This window comes from Macaca fascicularis, chromosome 4 (genome assembly GCF_037993035.2).
Source record: "Macaca fascicularis isolate 582-1 chromosome 4, T2T-MFA8v1.1".
NCBI classification, from domain to species: domain Eukaryota; kingdom Metazoa; phylum Chordata; class Mammalia; order Primates; family Cercopithecidae; genus Macaca; species Macaca fascicularis.
The window spans coordinates 56,922,286-56,940,330 of record NC_088378.1 but is presented as its reverse complement, the minus strand read 5'-3'; the positions used below and the strand labels follow the sequence as shown (position 1 = coordinate 56,940,330).

At 42.8% G+C, this 18,045-nt stretch overlaps 1 protein-coding gene across 6 annotated transcripts in view; it reads right to left on the bottom strand.

Annotated features, from left to right (window-relative positions):
• UST (uronyl 2-sulfotransferase) overlaps positions 1–18,045 on the bottom strand; it is a 317,208-nt gene that overhangs the window by 96,767 nt on the left and 202,396 nt on the right. For 5 of the 6 annotated variants that reach the window (XR_012433524.1, XM_005552086.5, XM_045391389.3 and 2 more), the window contains exon 5: positions 14,673–14,826. Coding sequence is in view for 5 of the 6 variants with exons in the window: in XM_005552086.5 (XP_005552143.1) it covers positions 14,673–14,826 (154 nt within the window). In the remaining variant the exon portion in view is untranslated. Of the gene's footprint in view, positions 1–4,898; positions 10,775–14,672; positions 14,827–18,045 lie in introns of those variants that run through there. The other variant, XM_074037209.1, reaches the window with a different exon arrangement.

Below are 18,045 nucleotides of genomic sequence, written 5' to 3'. Positions count from 1 at the left end.
GACTGCCAGGGAAACCACACCCATGGGAAAGGACACAAGACAATATCCAGTCCAGAGACCTCAAGAAAGGACACACTTGAATTTACTCTGGAGACACAGGCAGCTGGGAATGAAGCCACTCTGGAAGTGGTGGGGTATCAAAAAGGACACGTAGGTGACAGGTGGATGCGGGGCCGAGGGGTGTTAATGTGATATAGTCTTTGTCTTTTTCCTTATGCTTTTCTATTACTAGTTGTTGAGACTGATGCTGCTTATATTCTCCCGGAAATGAAATCCCAAAGGATCTGGATCCTAGACATCATATTCTAGCAGAATAAAAGTAGAAATGAACGAAATTTGGCAATTAGCAATTTAACTTTTACTTCAATTATCTGACTTCTATGAGAAACCAATTTAAAAAAAAATTTTACTTTAAGTTATGGAATACATATGCTGAACATGCAGGTTTGTTACATAGGTGTACATGTGTCATGGTGGTTTGCTGCACCCATCAACCCGTCATCTAGGTTTTAAGCCCCGCATGCATTAGGTATTTGTCCTAATGCTCTCCCTACCCTTTCCCCGCATCCCCTGATAGGCCCCAGTGTGTGATGTTCCCCTCCCTGTGTCCATGTGTTCTCATTGTTCAACTCCCACTTATGACTGAGAACATGTGGTGTTTGGTTTTCTGTTCCTGTGTTAGTTTGCTGAGGATGATGGTTTCCAGCTTCATCCATGTCCCTGCAAAGGACATGAACTCATTGTTTTATATGGCTGCATAGTATTCCATGGTGTATATGTGCCACATTTTCTTTATCCAGTCTGTCATGGATGGGCATTTGGGTTAGGTCCAAGTCTTTGCTATTGTAAACAATGTTGCAATAAACATACATGCGCGTGTGTCCTTATAGCATACATAAAGACTATATACTATAAAATATATGTGATTTACAATCCTTTGGGTATATACCCAGTAATGGGATTGCTGGGTCATTTTTATCAACATTATATTTAACACTGTTCTAGAGATACAACAAAAACAAATGGATAAGAGTTATAAAAACTAGAAAAAAGATAAAATTATCTATTGGGGATATAATTTTATTTGGTAAACTGAAAAGAATCTGTGAAAATTTCTTCACAAACATAGAATTCACTCACTAAGGTGACTGAGTTAAAGACAATATATAGAAATTAGTAACAGTAATAATGTGCAAAATTGCAACAACAACAAATCAAATATCTAGAAATCAACTTAAGAACTGTGCAAGATTAAATGAAGAAAACTTTAAAACTCTGGAGAGAGATAACAGAAGTGCTGAGAAAATGGAAAGGCAAAATACATTCTTAAATAATAAGACTCCACATACAGATGTCAATCCTCCCTACCTTAATCTAAAGCTCAAAGTAAACCCAACACATAGGGTTTTCTGGTATGAACGTGGGGTGGGGTAGGGGGCAGCTGAACAAGTTGATTTTTTTTTCTTTTTCTTTTTTTTTTTGAGACAGAGTCTCACTCTGTCGCCCAGGCTGGAGTGCAGTGGCCCGATCTCGGCTCACTGCAAGCTCTGCCTCCCGGGTTCACGCCATTCTCCTGCCTCAGCTTCCCGAGTAGCTGGGACTACAGGTGCCCGCCACCACGCCCGGCTAATTTTTTGTATTTTTAGTAGAGACGGGGTTTCACCATGTTAGGATGGTCTCGATCTCCTGACCTCGTGATCTGCCCGCCTCAGCCTACCAAAGTGCTGGGATTGCAGGCGTGAGCCACTGCGCCCGGCCCTGAACAAGCTGATTTTAAAGTTCCTAAGGAAAAATGAGCAAAGACAAAGACCTAGGACAATTGGGGGAAAAGCTGAGTAAAGAGGAGAGACTGGACCCTGCCAGATAATAAAATGTAGATATACAATAGTTATTCTACATTATATAATTATACTATTGCATATTACATAATAAAAATATGTATTCTGTAATTATATAATAGGTTACAACAGTGTGTATATATATAAATACATAGAATAGTGTTCTGTATATAAAGATACACATTCATGGAACAAAATAAAAGGCAAAAGAAAAAACAGATCCCTCTAAAACCAAGAATTTATTATGTAATAAAGGTGATACTTTAATGAGGAAAAGATGAATTATTCTATAAATGTTGGGATAATTTGTTAGCCATCTGGAAAAAAAAGAAACTACATTGATATGTTATACCTGACACCAGAATAAATTTCAGAAGTATTAAGGATTGTAATTTAACATGAGTAACAATAGAACTCTAGAAGACACCATGGAGAATATTTTTTTTTATAGTTTCAGAGTTAATAACATTCTTCTGAGTGTAACACAAAACTCAGAAGCCATAAAAAGAAAAAGGTTGATAAACTTGACCACAAAGAAATAAAATTATGCATGTAAAAAATCACAAAGAAAGTTAAAAGAGATTACTAACTAGGAAAACAATACTTGCAATTCATATCATAAATAATGGGCAAATGTCTGTAATTTTCTGAAAAGTTTCTAGAAATCAGAATGTTAGCAAAATGGGCAATGATAAGATGAGAAAGGAAAATACAAATGCCTCTTAAACATGTGGGAAGATGCTCAACTTCACTCATAAAGAGAGAAATGCAACTTATCCTACTGACACATCATTTCTCATCTCTCAGGCTGGCAAAGATGAAAACGTATGATGACATGGTGTGCAGGTGAGGGGCTGAGGAAGTGAATGATGCATAACATGGACCATGCTCCCAGAATCCTGATACCAGAAGTATACAGCCATGTCCATTCTGATGTACCCTTGACAGCACTGACTGTGAATTGGGAATGTGCTGGAGCCAGATAGTAACAGCTTATAAGAGGCAAATGCCCATCTATCAACTCTGCTGTATTCAGTGATGTCATGTTCATAGTTTGAAATCACCACGGTGAGAAGTATTTACACTACAGAAATTGGCAAAGTTACAAAACAACCCCCCACCCCCACCAGAGGCGGTTGTTAAACATTTATGAGCACATCACTACTTATAATTGCTGAAGTCTCTGCCAGTTTAATACCTTAAAAGTGATGTATTGCTTTAATTTGCAATTTAAAAATTATAGATGAGGCTGAGCATTTTTTAGATTATGTGGAATTTTACTTGTAATTTTTCAATTGGAAATTAGTCTATTTTACTGATTTATAAGACTTCTTATATCTTAATATCTTTAGGAATAAATTCTTTGTCATATTTGTAAATGTTATCCGATTTGCCTGTTAACGTTGCCTACAATGCCTTTTTGTGAAATAAACTGTTAATTTATCTAAAGACAAATCTAAAATTCATTTCTTTTGTGATTTCTTCCACTGACTGTGTGCTTTGCCATCCTCTAGCTCAGTCACATCTCCTTCCACAGGATAGACAACTCATAGCCTCCACAGCTCAGATACACATCCTTCTGATTTCTCACATTTTACCTTTTTAATCCATCTGAATTTATTTGATGTATGTTGGGTTCCTTAACGATCTAATTTTTCCTATACCATTTATTGATAAACCTATCTTTTTTCTATTGGTGCATGATGCTTTTTTTCCTAACTGAAATTTTATTGAGATAAGTGTAGATTCACATGCAATTGTGATGCTCTTTGATTAAATATTATTATTATAATAATGATGATAGCTAATATTACATTTAAAGATCAGAAATACATAGGAGTGTTTTAAGCAAGGCAATGACAAAGTCAGACAGACACACTGGACACTTTGATCACGGATTGGAAGAAGATGATCTGGAGACAGGTTGACAGTGTCTGGCATACTACAGGTGTTCAGAATACGCTGAAATTGCACATGCAAGTAGGCAAAAGAGGCAAACATCGTTGGAGCTCCACACATCCTCGCATCTGTTATTGGGTGTTTAACAGGGAACTCTGATGGGTACTGAGACAAGATGATATTCTATTATCAAGTTACATTTTAGTTCAGAACATAAGACTTACAGACATGAAATAATTTGAAGGGTTTAAAAAGCAATGTATGAGAATGTAAAAAATAAATACCTGAGTAATAGTTACCAAGAGAAATAAAGATGAACAGTCATCAAGACTGGTTTTGGCTAATCTTATTGCCTTGGTTTAGGTCTCTTGTCTTGATCTCACAGGGTTTTTACTAATAGTGGTGAGACATAGAATGCCATCGATTATTCCTGACATTTGTAATCAAAGTTTCCTTTTTAATTGTTGAACTTGATAACTTTGTCTTACACATCTGCTGACTCTTTCTACAAGTCTTATCCAAGTGGTTAGTTAATTACAAAACCCAGAAGTGAGTGAATAATGCTCTGCAGGTGGTAACGGGACAGCCATCTTACTATAAAAGTCACACCAGTGTTATTTCACCTTTAATGCAAAGGAAGATGCATATGCAAACTTTTAGCTGAATGTTGATACAATTCCATTGCATTTTTACTTTGTAATATGAAGTGAAGAGCCATTTTTTAGGAGCCAATGCCTTACCCATTAGGTGGCTGGGGCTTCTTGCAGATTGGTGTTTTAAAAACTTTGCTTGTCATGAAATTGAGTAAGCTTTGGTTAAAATTCTTTCATTCAACTGTGAATATCTGCATGGGTTTAGGGTCAGAGAAAAAGTGGTTTGTTCTAGAGGCTGTGTGATTTTGTAGCCAGTTAAGCTCCCACCTGTTCCATTCATTCCTGGCTGCTTTCCCAGAAAGTACACGGGATAAAATCAAACTTCTTATGAAATTCCTGCCAAACCACTTTTACTGGTATCATTTCTACTCTGTCTGAAACACTCATTGGTCAATTAGAAAAGGGAACAAAAATTGTTTGTTACATGTGCTTAGCAAATCTCAATGACTGTAAACCAGACCATCACAATGTCCAGGCAAGATTATTTACTGTATAACTTGTTCAGGCATTTATTTATTTTTTTAATATTATAAGGCAAGTTTGAACTTTCAACTGCATTTCAGGAGATTAGGCATCTATAAAACCTGTTTCTATCCAAGCTTATTCTGAAGCTCCAAGATACTTAGCATGGCCTTGGCTCCCCACCTACCCACCTCCTTTTAATAATAAGCTCATGCTAACATCAACATCATGCCCCATGCTTTGAGAAGAAGCCCTCAATATGGTGATAAATGGTCAGACATTCCCTCTTCTTAGTTTCTATCCTCCTTATAGTCAAGTGTTTTAGTCTTGTCCTTCAACTTCCAGCCATTAGAGGGCAAGGCTGCCGCAGCTAACAAATCCTGAGTCTTGTTTTGAGAAGCCTGAGTGAAGCAAGTATTTTTCCAATTACACACTATCTAATTCAATTTACATTTATTAGAAAAACTGCCAGCTATTTCATGTTAATATTGACATTTTCATAAGTACTAGCAATTAGAATTCAAGCTGAGATTCCAACAAAGCTCTTAGATGTTTTACACTTACTTTTCCTGTCTTCAGACTTTGCAAAATATTTTTAAGAACACGTTTGGAGGTCATTCAGCCTTTGGGGAATTAATACTGTGTATGTAAAACAGTTGGGCAGAGAAAAAATATTACAAATGGCAAAGCAATTGAGGACAACTATAGAGGCATGCCAACTTCTGCAAAAATAAATGTAGAGTATAAAATTCAAAAATTTAGCAAAGTTCAATGGAGCCATTAGTTTTTCGCTTTACATAAAACTTCATCCCATAGCTTCTTTCGATAGCAAGCCCATTGACTGCATTCACAGAACATTTCCTGACTGCATTTAAAACATAGTTCTACTCACCGACATCTTTTAATTTAGCATTTGCACGTCTTTGTATGAATTGGCCTGCATTTAAAGAATGTCACATGTCTCTTTGAAGAGATGGCAATGGACTTCAAGTGCCTTGTCAACCTAAATAAAAAGATGTCCATATGCTAAAATACTTTATTCATCAAAGTGCTCATTCTGTTTTACTGTCTAAAGCATGGCTTCCTAAAGTGAGATCTGAAATGTATAGTATAATGTACACTTTGGTTTCTGGATAATAAATATTATTTACTTCAACTTTAGAAGAAAGTCTGACTTAAGACATATATAGAATATTCCTAAATACAACAAATAATATTGTACTATGCCATCAAACCTCTTCAATGATATTTATTTGCTTATGCCAATGAAAAGCCTAACAAATAAAAATGTCTAAGGGGAGAGCAAATACAGGTTTTTCCAAATGGTCAGAGGATAAGAAGGTAAGCTCCTATAAGGCATTCAGGGGGTGCTTCTCTCGGTAAAAACAGCTCCTGCTAAGGCAGTCAGGAACGGATGTGTTGTTAACTCCTCAGTAGTTCTCAACCTCGGCTACACGTTGGCATCACTTCTGAAGCTTAAAAAAAAAAAATCCCAAAGCCCAGGCTGCACCCTAGATCAATTAAACCAGAACTTTCGGGTGTGTGACCCAGGCATCAGTAGTTTTCAAAGCCTCCACAAGTGGCCGAGGCTGAGAACCACCGCTTTAGTAAATGTTAGCCACCGGCCCCAGTAGGGGTGCAGCGCTGAGCGCCAGCGGCAGGATACAGCTGCAGCAGCTCCGCTGACTCACAGCGAGGGGCGGGGCTCATAGCAGATGAGCTCAGCTGACAGGTGGCCGGCGGATGCACCTGGCTGTGCTCTGGCGGTCCTTGCGGTGCGTGCTCCTGATGGGACCTTGTATGGAGACAAGTCAGGCAAACCTGCCTTGGCAGCCATCAGAGCAGCGTTGCTTCCCCCACTACTGGGACATCTGGAGAAACAGTTTACTGTACCCAAGCTCCTCACCTCCTTAAGCCCTCTGCTCCTGCCAAATAGGCGGTTCACCATAGAGTGAGCATCTTGCTCTCAGGCTTTTACACACTTTCTAAAATGTCATTTCACTTGGAACAGTCCCCTCCTGCTGTCCCCAGAGCCTTACTTCTGCTGCATCTGCTTCTGCTGCTAAAGACAGCACCCACCTCTCCTCTGTTCGTCTCTCCTTTCCTGGGAAGCCGCTCCCAACAACCCCAACTCTTGGTGGTTTGGTTCCTCCCCGCATTTTTCAAATTGCTAATTTAACACATCCCAGCCAATGACAAGTCCTGTACGGCTTTGCACTGAGCTATTATTAACAACTCTCTCCTTGTTGGTATTAAGCTTTTCAAGTTTGGGTCTTCTGTTGCTAACTAGGCGGCAAGCAACTGGAAGCACAGCGATGAGTCTTCAACCTCTTTGTAATTGCTCCCTGATTGCCGCTCCTGCCCCCACCTGGAGCTGCTCCTTGCACCTGGTTGGTGTCCCATAAAAACTTGCTCCTTGGTTTATCTTGCACTTGGATCACTGCAGTAGCCTCTGATCTATCTAGCTGGTCTATCCACATTGACTTGAAGCCCTTGGCCAAAGTGATTCCCCCAACAAAATGTAAAAGATTCAGGATGTCCTGTAAACATGCCTCTTTTGCTTTAAGTCATTTAGTGCCTCCCCAGGGATCTTTAACAGGGTCTGGGAGGCTCTATGAGGCCTACCACCTGCCTGCCCACATCACTGGACTCAGCTCTTTCCTTTCTCCCTCAGCTCACCCTGCTTCATATTCCCTGGTTCCTCCTCCGTGCTCACTGTGTTCCCCTCTGCCACAGGGCTTTGTATGTTCCCTGTGCCTAGGGGTTCTTCCTTCTCTTTCCCTTCAGATATAGCTCAACCAACACTTCTCTGACTTCCAGACTTGCCAATTGCCCCACACAATGCCTGGACAACACCATGTCTCTCTGCATTGTAGGATGCAGCCTACATCCTACATGTAGGATGTGATGCAGCAACTATTTCACATACATTTGTGTGGTTTTGGGATGAATGCTTGTCTCCCTGGCAGTCTATGAGCTCCGTGAGGACTGACAGTGTCTATTTTAGCTCAACATTTTATTTCCAGTTCCTACCATAGCTCCTGCTACACATAAAGTACTAAATCAATGTTTATTGAGTGAATGAATGAATGACAGATGGATGGGTGCATGAGTCACTAGTAGAAGAAAAAACAAAATGTATGACTGGCCACTTGGTTTTGTAGACCAGGGTCAGGAAAACCATGGTTTGGTGCCACTGCATAGTAGAATGCACACTGGCAAGCACTTATAAGTGGCATAGCCAAGTGTCAGAACGCCTGTCACACCCACGTCCCCTCCACAGTTCCCCTCTGCCCCCTGCTAAGTAGTCCTTGGTGACACTGTGGTAGGCAAAATAATGGACCCTGAAGGTGTCTATATCCTAATCCCTGGGACCTGTGAATATGTTACCTTGTATGGCAAAAGGGACTTTGCGAATGTGAGTAAGGTTACAGACCTTGAGAGGGGACACCACGCCAGATTATCCAGGTGAGCCCAATCTAATGACATAAGTCCTTAGAAGTGGAAAGCCCTTTCCAGCAGGCTAGAGAAATGAGATGGTAGAAGGAGAGGTGTGAAGCATAAGAGGGGCCCAATCCTCCGTTGGTGTCTTTGAAGATGGCTGAAGAGAACTGGGAACCCCTGGGCAACCTGGGCACTGACACTTGAGTGCTGGAAGTGGCTCTAAGTCTCAACAATTTCTAGTTTCCATGCGGCTTAGCTGTGCTGTGGTTTATGTGCTTCCCATGGGGTCTGGCTCTGCCTGGCATTCATTTCCTGGTCTTCACTGGCCTGCAATCCTTTTGTCTTCATTCCCACAGTTCTCCTGCCCCCTGGCTCCTGTTACCAGAGGCAACCTGAGTGAATTGTAAGCCCCTTGTAACTTGGGTAGCCTCATGCAAGCTCCCCTTATTTGTGGTTTGATCTTCACCACCACTCAACCTCTCTGGGTTCGCCATCCTGGTTCATAAGAGGGGAATGAGGAGTGCTCATACCTGCACCAGGGGAGACTGTGAGGGCGGATGCCCTAATATGAAGCAAAGCATGCTAACCTGCTACACACCACACACGGGACTGCTGTTTGGTGGTAGCACAGGGGGCAGGGAGTAGCATTCTATTCTAGCTCCAAAATTCATCTGTTGGTCCCTCCTCTCCTCCCTTGCCCCTTCCTTTACCCATCTTGTTTTCTGTTTGCCTGAAACTCCCAGGGATACCCTCAGGTCTTGCTAACTCCCAGAAGTGGCCTTTGGTCCTAAAAACACCCATGACTCCTGCTTTAGATACACCCAGGACAAATGTATTTCACAGTGTATCTCTGAAGCTAGGGCTTCCTGGTCCTCCATGCTCCCGGATGGCTTGCATCAGCCTGGCGGAGCATTCGGCTCTGGCGTGCCTTTCTCATTACTCCTTGGAGGGGGAGAGTACGCGTGTATATGACTTTCCAACCCAGGGCCTACAGGAGCTTAGGTTTCCATGTAAATAAACACAGGACAAATGTATGCCAGCGGGCTGGGATCAAAACACATCTCCAGCTGTTGGGAACACAAAGAGAAGCAGTTTCCTTAGAAACAGGTTCCCAGGGGAAGGAGTCTAGTGAGGCAATCTGAGACCACAGCAGAAGCAGACCTGAGGGTTCAGGACCCAGTATGTCCTGAGCCCCAGGAAAACAGCAGCCCCTATGGACTTCCTGAGCGGAGGAGCTCCAGGTCTGTAGGAAAAATGGCCCCTTTAGGTCATGTGGAGCCAGTAACAGAGATAAGGGGGTGGGAGCATCAATACTGAGACGTGTTCTGGAAAGTTTTAGCTTCCAAAGCACTTCTGTGTAGAATGCTCAATTGACTCTCCCAACAACCCTGTAATGCACGCAAAGTAGGTAATATGGTCCCATTGTACAGATGAGACAAGCAAGGTTCACAGAGGCTAAATCCCAGGCCAAGTCTCCCAGCTAAGGCAGCTGAGAAGGGAATATAAATACACCTTATCTTAGGCCCCTGGCTCAGCCTGCAATTGGAAGCTAAATCTGAACTAGTTGAAGACCAAGAGCATAATTTTCTTATCTTTACGGATTTGGAAAACATAGATATTTACTGAAACACTTAAAAAGCAGACAATCCAAAGCCCTTCTTCATTTTATTTATTTAAGAAAAACAATGCCTTAGGAATAAAGGCAATGCCTAAGGTTTCTTTCACTCACAGGACAGTCTCAGCTGGTTGGGACAGAGTGGAAATTTCCACACACCAGTGTTTCATATGTATACTTTCAAAGTTAAAGGACGTTTGGAGTCCAAAGCTTTCAAGCAGATTAAAATGCATAGCTTTCTAAAAACCTTTGCTGACTCTGGCCAGTTTTCAGACTTCTCCAGAATCCAACAGGGCCAACATGATTCACTGAATTCTTTATGAATTAAGAAGCTGTAAATTACACATCTTTTCTTTTAAACATGCATTACTTTCCACACTTTACAGCCAAGCCGAATAAACAGTGTTAGAGAGGTAGTGTTCTCTCTGGGAAGAGTTTCTCCCTTCTCTTCCTATTCTTCAAACAGAGGATGGCCTAGTGAAGTGGCAACAGTGGTTAGGGCAGGAGCCCAATGTGACATTTTTGAGAACTTTCACCAGCAGGGTGAAAATGACAGCATAAGAAATCCACTTTCATGGAAGCTCCAAGATTGGAAAAGGGAGTGGCTCCAGCAGGAATAAGATGCTCTCCCTCATCTGGAGATGACAACAGTTGCTCTTCGTTAGAAAAAGCTTTTCCATCATTCATTCTTTCATTAAATATGGTCTGTATGCCAGGTATTTCCCTGCCCTGGAAATAAAGGAGGCCGGACATGAGCTGGAGAAGAGTCTCAGGTGCTGGGATGTGTCCAAGTGTGCCTGGGTTCAGAGGACCCTCATCCCCAAAAAGGAGGCAGCCAACTTCACACTGGGGAGTTTCCAGCTCTGGACAAAAAGAAATGAGCCTAAGACAACTGCCTTTTCACAGTATGGCTGCTGGAAGTTGAACTTGCATCTATGCGAGCACTAATTTATTTAAAAATGATTTTCCAGGAAATGCAAAGGAAGAAGAGTTTGGAAAGAAATAGAAAGTTTGAGAAAAGCTAGTTGTTTCCAGAAAATAAGGTATAGCTATAAGACGCTTGAATATTTGAAAACAAGTTGCTGTAACAGCGATGTCTTTGTAAAGATGGAGAGACGATGTTACATCAAATGATTCTGCTTCAAAAGCATGGGACTTGGCCCAGTCCTCTTCTCGCTTTACCCTTCAGGAAGTAAAACGTAAGGTCTGAGTGGGCAAACACCACCGAAGTGGAATCAGGAGCTCTGGCTTCTCCTCCTAGGAGGGACTTTACCCCACCCTGAATCCTAGGCCCGTTCCCACACCTGTAAAATGAGAGTCCTTATCTTCTTTGGGGTTCCTGCAAATCCCAGGATTCCTTTACCCTTTCCATTTTCTTCCAAACCACCCTGCCTCACAAGATGATATTATTTCATCCTCAGAGCAGGCTGGGAGGCAGGCGCTGGCCGCTCCCAGCTGTATGCTAAGCAGCTCTGGGAGGCTCAGGGCCAGGGGCAGAACTGCCCGATTTTTGGCAATGGGATAAAGCAAGGGGCTTTGGAGCACTGAGATCTGGAACGACGTGGTAAATCAGCAGACCCATTTCAGGCCAGCACCCAAGACCCTGTGGGCATGTGGTGTGCAGGGAAGGGCCTCCAAGGGGAGGGGTGGCCTGCAAGGAGGGGACAGTGGGCTCCTCACAGCTGCCTGTGCCCCGCTGAGACACAAACAACACCCTCTTTTGAGTCAGACAACTGACTACCCAGGCTTTGCCAAAATGAGGACAGACTCTTCTGAAAGGGGCCAATTTTATTTCAAGGGTCTAATGGGACCAAGGAGATGGAATTAAAAGTTTCAGCTATTAAAAAAAGGCAATAGACCATCTTCTTCCAAATAAACAAACTATCCTTTGAACAAGAAGACAGGCTTCTAACCAGGTCAGGCTGGAACTAGACCATGAAGGGGACACCCACTCCCCGTCACCACCAGGCTCTCCTCTCTTGAATCTGAGCCCCCCGACTTTCTGCTGTGCTGCTTTGGGGAGCCTAGTGCTTTCCTGCTGGGGCCTTGCCAAGGATCGATCTGATGAGCTCATGTGACACAGACCCTTCCCGAACACAGTGCTTACATTTGGAAAGGGGCCCCTACAAATTTCTAAGGGCAGAATTCTAGGCAGGGAAATCTCCCTACAATCTCTCAAGTCACATAATAAAGGCAGTTACCAGCTCTTCGAAAAGATAACACTTGCCCCAACTACCAATTTTCAATATTTTATGACCTTTTTAAAAAAAAACTCCAAACCAGGCTGGGCATGGTGGCTCACACCTGTAATCTCAGCACTTGGGAGGCCGAGGCGGGTGGATCATTTTAGGTCAGGAGTTCGAGACCAGTCTCGCCAACATGGTGAAACCCTGCCTCTACTAAAAATACAAAAATTAGCTGGGCATGGTGGGAGGTGCCTGTAGTCCCAGCTACTCGGGAGGCTGAAGCAGGAGAATCGCCTGAACCCCGGAGGTGGAGGTTGTAGTGAGCAGAGATCTTGCCACTGTAAAAACTCCAGCCTGGGCAACAGAGCAAGACTCTGTCTCAAAACAAAAACAAACAAATAGAAATTCCAAACCATAATTTTTCCCCCTCACATTTGCCACCTTTCTCTCTATGATTGCAGCTTATTATTTGTGTGTGTGAAGACTACATTATATGAAATGATTTACAGGATGGCAACAAAAGCTTGACAGAGCGGAAAAAGCTGGAGCATTCCTCTCAACTCTTACATTAATATTTGAAGAGCAGTGTTCATAAGACATGTTTCCATATCATTGGTTTTTTGGCGTTTTCTGCTATCCTCTGGTTCTAACTTTCTTAGCATGAGGATTGAATCAGAACTATGAAAGAATTATCTGGATTAAATGGAATGTATGCTCTTTTTAAAACAACATATATTAATCAAGATCCAAAACAAATAATGAATATAATTAGAGAAGACATTATTCTTGTAGTAAGCGGTTCTATACTCTGAATACACGTCTCACCAAATAAAAAACATATAATCATATTCATAACCTATAGTTTATTTTTTATTTTATTTATTTTTAATTATTTTTATTTATTTTTTATTTTTTTATTTTTTTGAGATGGAGTCTCGCTCTGGCACCTAGGCTGGAGTGTAGTAGCACAATCTCGGCTCACTGCAACCTCTACCTCCCAGATTCAAGGGATTCTCCTGCCTCACCCTCCCAAGTAACTGGGATCACACGCGTATGCCACCATGCTCAGCTAATTTTTGTATTATTAATAGAGACGGGTTTTCACCATGTTGGCCAGGCTGATCTCGATCTCCTGACCTCAAGTGATCCACCTGCCTCAGCCTCCCAAAGTGCTGGGATCACAGGCGTGAGCCACTGCACCAGGTCTCATAACCTATAAAGAAATAGATTAGGGTTTTGCCATCAAAAACTAAAAAAAAGAGGAAAAGCCCCTTTTAAAATATATCATCAAAGGAAGAAAATAAAAATTAAAAAAATCATCAAAATATTTCACTGATGTCTTAGGTAGTTGATCAAATACCAAGGTGAGTGGAAAGCCACATGGGTCTGGTGTAGTCGTCTGGCCCTGACTGAGACACTAACTTCTCTGTATCTCAGTTTTCTCTACTCTAATCATGGATTTGAAAACATGAATGTGACACTGAGGGGACATCATCCCCAAATGCTCCCAGCCTCTGAACATCCGCTTCCATTATGTGTTTAAAATGAGATGAGGAAGCAGCGGTCCTGGCCTTGGCCCGGAGATTCGGTGCTATTCTCCAGCGGCAAGGCTGCTGCTGAGGGTGCATCAGCAGTGGCCTTGGCTCTGGGCAATCTTCCAGCTTTGGGAACAACACCTCTGACTGATCCTCAACACTTCCTTCGTTCCTGCTTGTGCCCAACAACAGCCCAGGATGGGTCCAGGTGAACCCCAAGGGCTCTCTCAGACACAGAGACCAGGATTTCAGCCTCCTGGGCACCAGGCTGTCAGCTCCTCAGTACGTGTGTCTCTACAATGGGATGGGAAATGTACCTTTCGTTTTAGTGCTCAAAGAAAGACGCGCAACTCCACCCTCCATTTCTGTTACCAACCTCTGTGCTGCGGAAATAATTACTGGACTCAAGACTAACATCCCTTATGGAGCTGAGGGTCCCAAAACAAGTCTAGAGAAAGCAAACAATTACTGGTCCAATGACAGGGTTCTATCGCACTGTGGTGGAAAGAACCCAGACTGTGAAGGCAGGAAACTCGGAAACAGTCGGTCGCGGTTGTGTCCTTACCTGAGAGGTGACTGGCAAATCCCACAACCTTTGGAATCTCAGGGTCCTCATCTGAAAACACTCCCTCCCTCCCAGAGTGGTCATGGGAACTGAATGGGCTGAGGGATGAGAAAGGGCTCTGCCGCCCTCTAACAGACACCCCCCAACACCTTTGTTCTTCTTAAGCAGGACAGTGCTAGTCAGGACTCCTTAGGAAAGACTGTTTCCGCTCTGGGACCCAAAATCTAGCACTAAAGACAACTGAGCAAAGCAACATCAGAAGATCATTTGAGGAAATGTTCATTAAGATCTGGGTCACCTGGAACCAGTTTCTCTCGCCAAGACCTCCTTCCTGCGGAAGCACCCTCTCTGCCCCATGCTCCATGAAGGCGCCAAGGGCAAGGCCTGGGAAGGGAAGAGTGAGCCTTCCCTGGTGGAGGGGTCACTCCCCAGGCAGTGGGGAGACCACCTTTTGCATGCAACAGGACTGACTTACCAGGTAGCGCTCCTCCTGCCTCATGCTGGGGGTGCGGATCATGTGATTCTGTTCCCCTCTCCAGTCTCCAAAGCGACGGAAAAAATAGTTAGATAAGAACCGGTTGACGGGGTCTCTAATGATGTTGATGTAGACAGGCTGGTCTCCTCCAAACCTAACACAAACATTGAGTTCGTTACAACCCATCACTGCAGGAGGAAAACAGGGCCTACTTAGACAACATCTCCCCTCCCCTCTAGGTTAACTTACTGAAAGATGATCTCCTACGCGAAGGTGCCAATGACACGTAATAAGCAAACAGGGTTTTCTGATAGGCATTTTATTATCATGCAGGAAGTGGGGAGGATGATACCTGTTCCAGGTACCTGTTGAGGGGCTGTGAGGACATTTCACAGTATAGCACGGTACAAACCACACCATTGTGCATGTTAAGGAAGAGATGGTGTCCAGTTTTCTCACTAGGCTGTAGGCTTCTCGAGGATGGGGGCCACTCTGTATTGGATTTAGTATTTCCAATGGCTAGAACAGAACCCATGGGGACACAGTTGGCCCTTGGTGAATGTTTCAGTTGATTGGTAGGTTCTGACTGCCTTGCTGAGTGAGATGGCCCTTCCTCTACATTGTAATTCAAACAGTTCTGGGTCAGGTGCTCTGCAGTAAGTGAGTGAATAACAGCCAGTCTTCACTGAGCACTCTCTATTCATCTTGTTCTAAATACCTCATGCAACCAGCTTGCTGAAGCCCCATAACACATCAATAGAGTAGAAAAAATAATTATCCTCATTTACACTTGGGGAAACTGAGGCAGGAATAAGGTTCATAACTTGTAGCTGAACTAGGATATGGGTCCAGGCAATCTGGCTCTAGAATCTATGCTCTTAATTATGGAAAAGTGATTTCCGGGGTTGAGGAAATTTTGTGTGGGATATCAAGAATAAAACAATATTCAACATAATTATCCTCAAGTGATGGCAAGCGGCTTCAGATAAAAATAAAGCAAATAGCCAGGTGTTCCATTTTAATTCCTTCCATGAAAGGATTAGATGAATCCACTAAATCTTGGCCGAAGAACAAGGTCTTCCTGAGGCAAAGTGATGAGATTGGCTGGATTTGTCTTAACAATTCCTTCTTTTTCTCTTTGAACTGCTTGAAAGCAGTAGCCTTGAGGAGTCCGGGGAGACTGCCCCAGTCTCTGGGCAGAGGTCATGCTCTGGTGACCTCCTGAGGGGCCTGCAGGGTTCTCTAGCCCTATGACCTTGTGACATTCTGAGGAACGTGCCTGGGCATTCTCTCAGGGGTCAGAAAGAACTCTAAGAGAAAACAAACTGACAGGACCCCGCTTCTGCCTCTCTCCAGGAGCTAGCAGACTCCATTCACCTTTCAAAACCCAGCTTGGAGTCACATCACATCCTTCGGCAATTAATGCCCAACCCAGGGTCCATGCCTCCCTCCTCTGTGCCCCGGGCCCTCTCTCCTGCACTGTGTGGAAATGTGGGCCTCTCCATCACACTGTGGGCCTCCTGCAGCCAGGAACGACACCCTCTAGCTCAGTGTGTGGCACACAGTAGGTGCTCAACAAATGATGACCAAATTAAGAAATGAACATCTGAGTGTGTGCCTCTCAGTTGTTAATGTTTCTTCTCATATCATGGGACTCTGTTGTCAGAGGAAAGGCATAACAAGCCACCCATCCTTTTCTGTGTATGAATTCATATAATGTTGCTCTTGGTTTATCTGCATTTTAAAAAAGAATCTTCAGAGAGAAGAATCCAAAGGGACAACTCTGAGATAGTGGAATTTCAGGCACCAGGACACATGAATGATACCCTGGAGCCCTTAAATACTACCACATTGGAACACACACTGCTCACGGATGAGATTAGCCTTGCAGTGTGAATCTTGTTAGTTCTCAGAAATACACATTCATGTAACTGGATGAACAACTCACTGGAGTCCCAGGAGCTAGCTGTGCCAACCACCGGCTAACTACTGTACACACCCCAGATTTATCCCCCTTTTAAAATTAAATTGTGTTTCATATCTATGATAAACAGTAACTAAAGTAATAAAGCTAGGGACTAGGAAGACAAGGCTTGCATACCAAATACACACATAATTAGATCCTCAAAATTGCTTCACGCTTTTAAAAACCTCAACTGTTCTTCTATGTTCATGTGAAGAATGATTGCTAGTGCTAGTTAGCAGAACTGCCCAATCATATGAATCCATGCACAGTGTCCCATCAGGAGATGGCTCTCAGCCTCACCACTGCCATCTTTGATCAATGGTGAGAGAAGTAAGGACTGGCAAGTCTTGATGAGCATGGATGACTTGCTCTTGTTTGCATGCTGCAACCCAATGCAAGATTTCCAGAATAATTTTCCAAAATAGAAGTTTTAGATGGCTTAAGAATATATTGTCAAGTATCAGATAATATAGTAGGCTCTCTCTAGAAGTTTCTAACTATGAGAAAGAGGTGTCTGGTATATATCTCCCCCTTTGCAGAAGGCAATAATGGTTGCAGGCTGCCAGCCCTCTGTACACACAGCTTCCGCCAAATTGGGAAAATCTGGGGTGACACGTCAGTTATACAGAAGAGGCCAGAATACCACCATGCTACCAACAGGGACCACAGCATAGCACATGTCCTAGTGCCTGAGCAGGGAAGCAAATTTCCCTACCCTCATGCCATCTTCTTTCAGCATCAGTTTCTCCTCTCAGTATTTTAAAACTCTGTTCAGAATTCCTGGCTACCATTTATAAAGTCCTTGAGTCACCTGAACCTTTTGCTCACTCATGATTTCATTCTGGGGGTGAGAATGGTTTGTACCCTACCATCCCATACAGTGAAAAACCCTGCCTGATTTTTAAAAGCCTTAAGAGAAGATTCCACAACCTCCCTGTGAAGTCTACTTTGTCAGTTGAAAAGTCTTTCTTACACCCAGCCAATATTTAAAATTTTCCTTTTATGCACATTTCCTTTTGTTTGAACCATTTGACACAAAGAATTTGCGTCTCCTATGCTTTTACAACGCTTAGCCTTTTCAACTTCAATTTTAATTCCTTTAACTTTTTATTGTTTCCTTCAAAAATTCCTTTAGCTTTTATCTTAAGACTTATTGCCCTTCATTTTATAATCTACAGCTCTAATTTGATCTTTATGGAGCTCTAAAAATTTGTGGTGACTACGGCTGATCACAGGTTCTAAGTAGTGCATACACTAGAGAGTAGAAGAGTCAGGCCATATTTTGTTTTTTGTTCAACAACACACTCTTTTGTCCTTCAGTCACCACAATTACTCCTGCATCTATGAAGCTCTTTTAAGCCGTCCTAAAATAGCAGGCAATACCAATTTCTTCGACATTTGTTCACA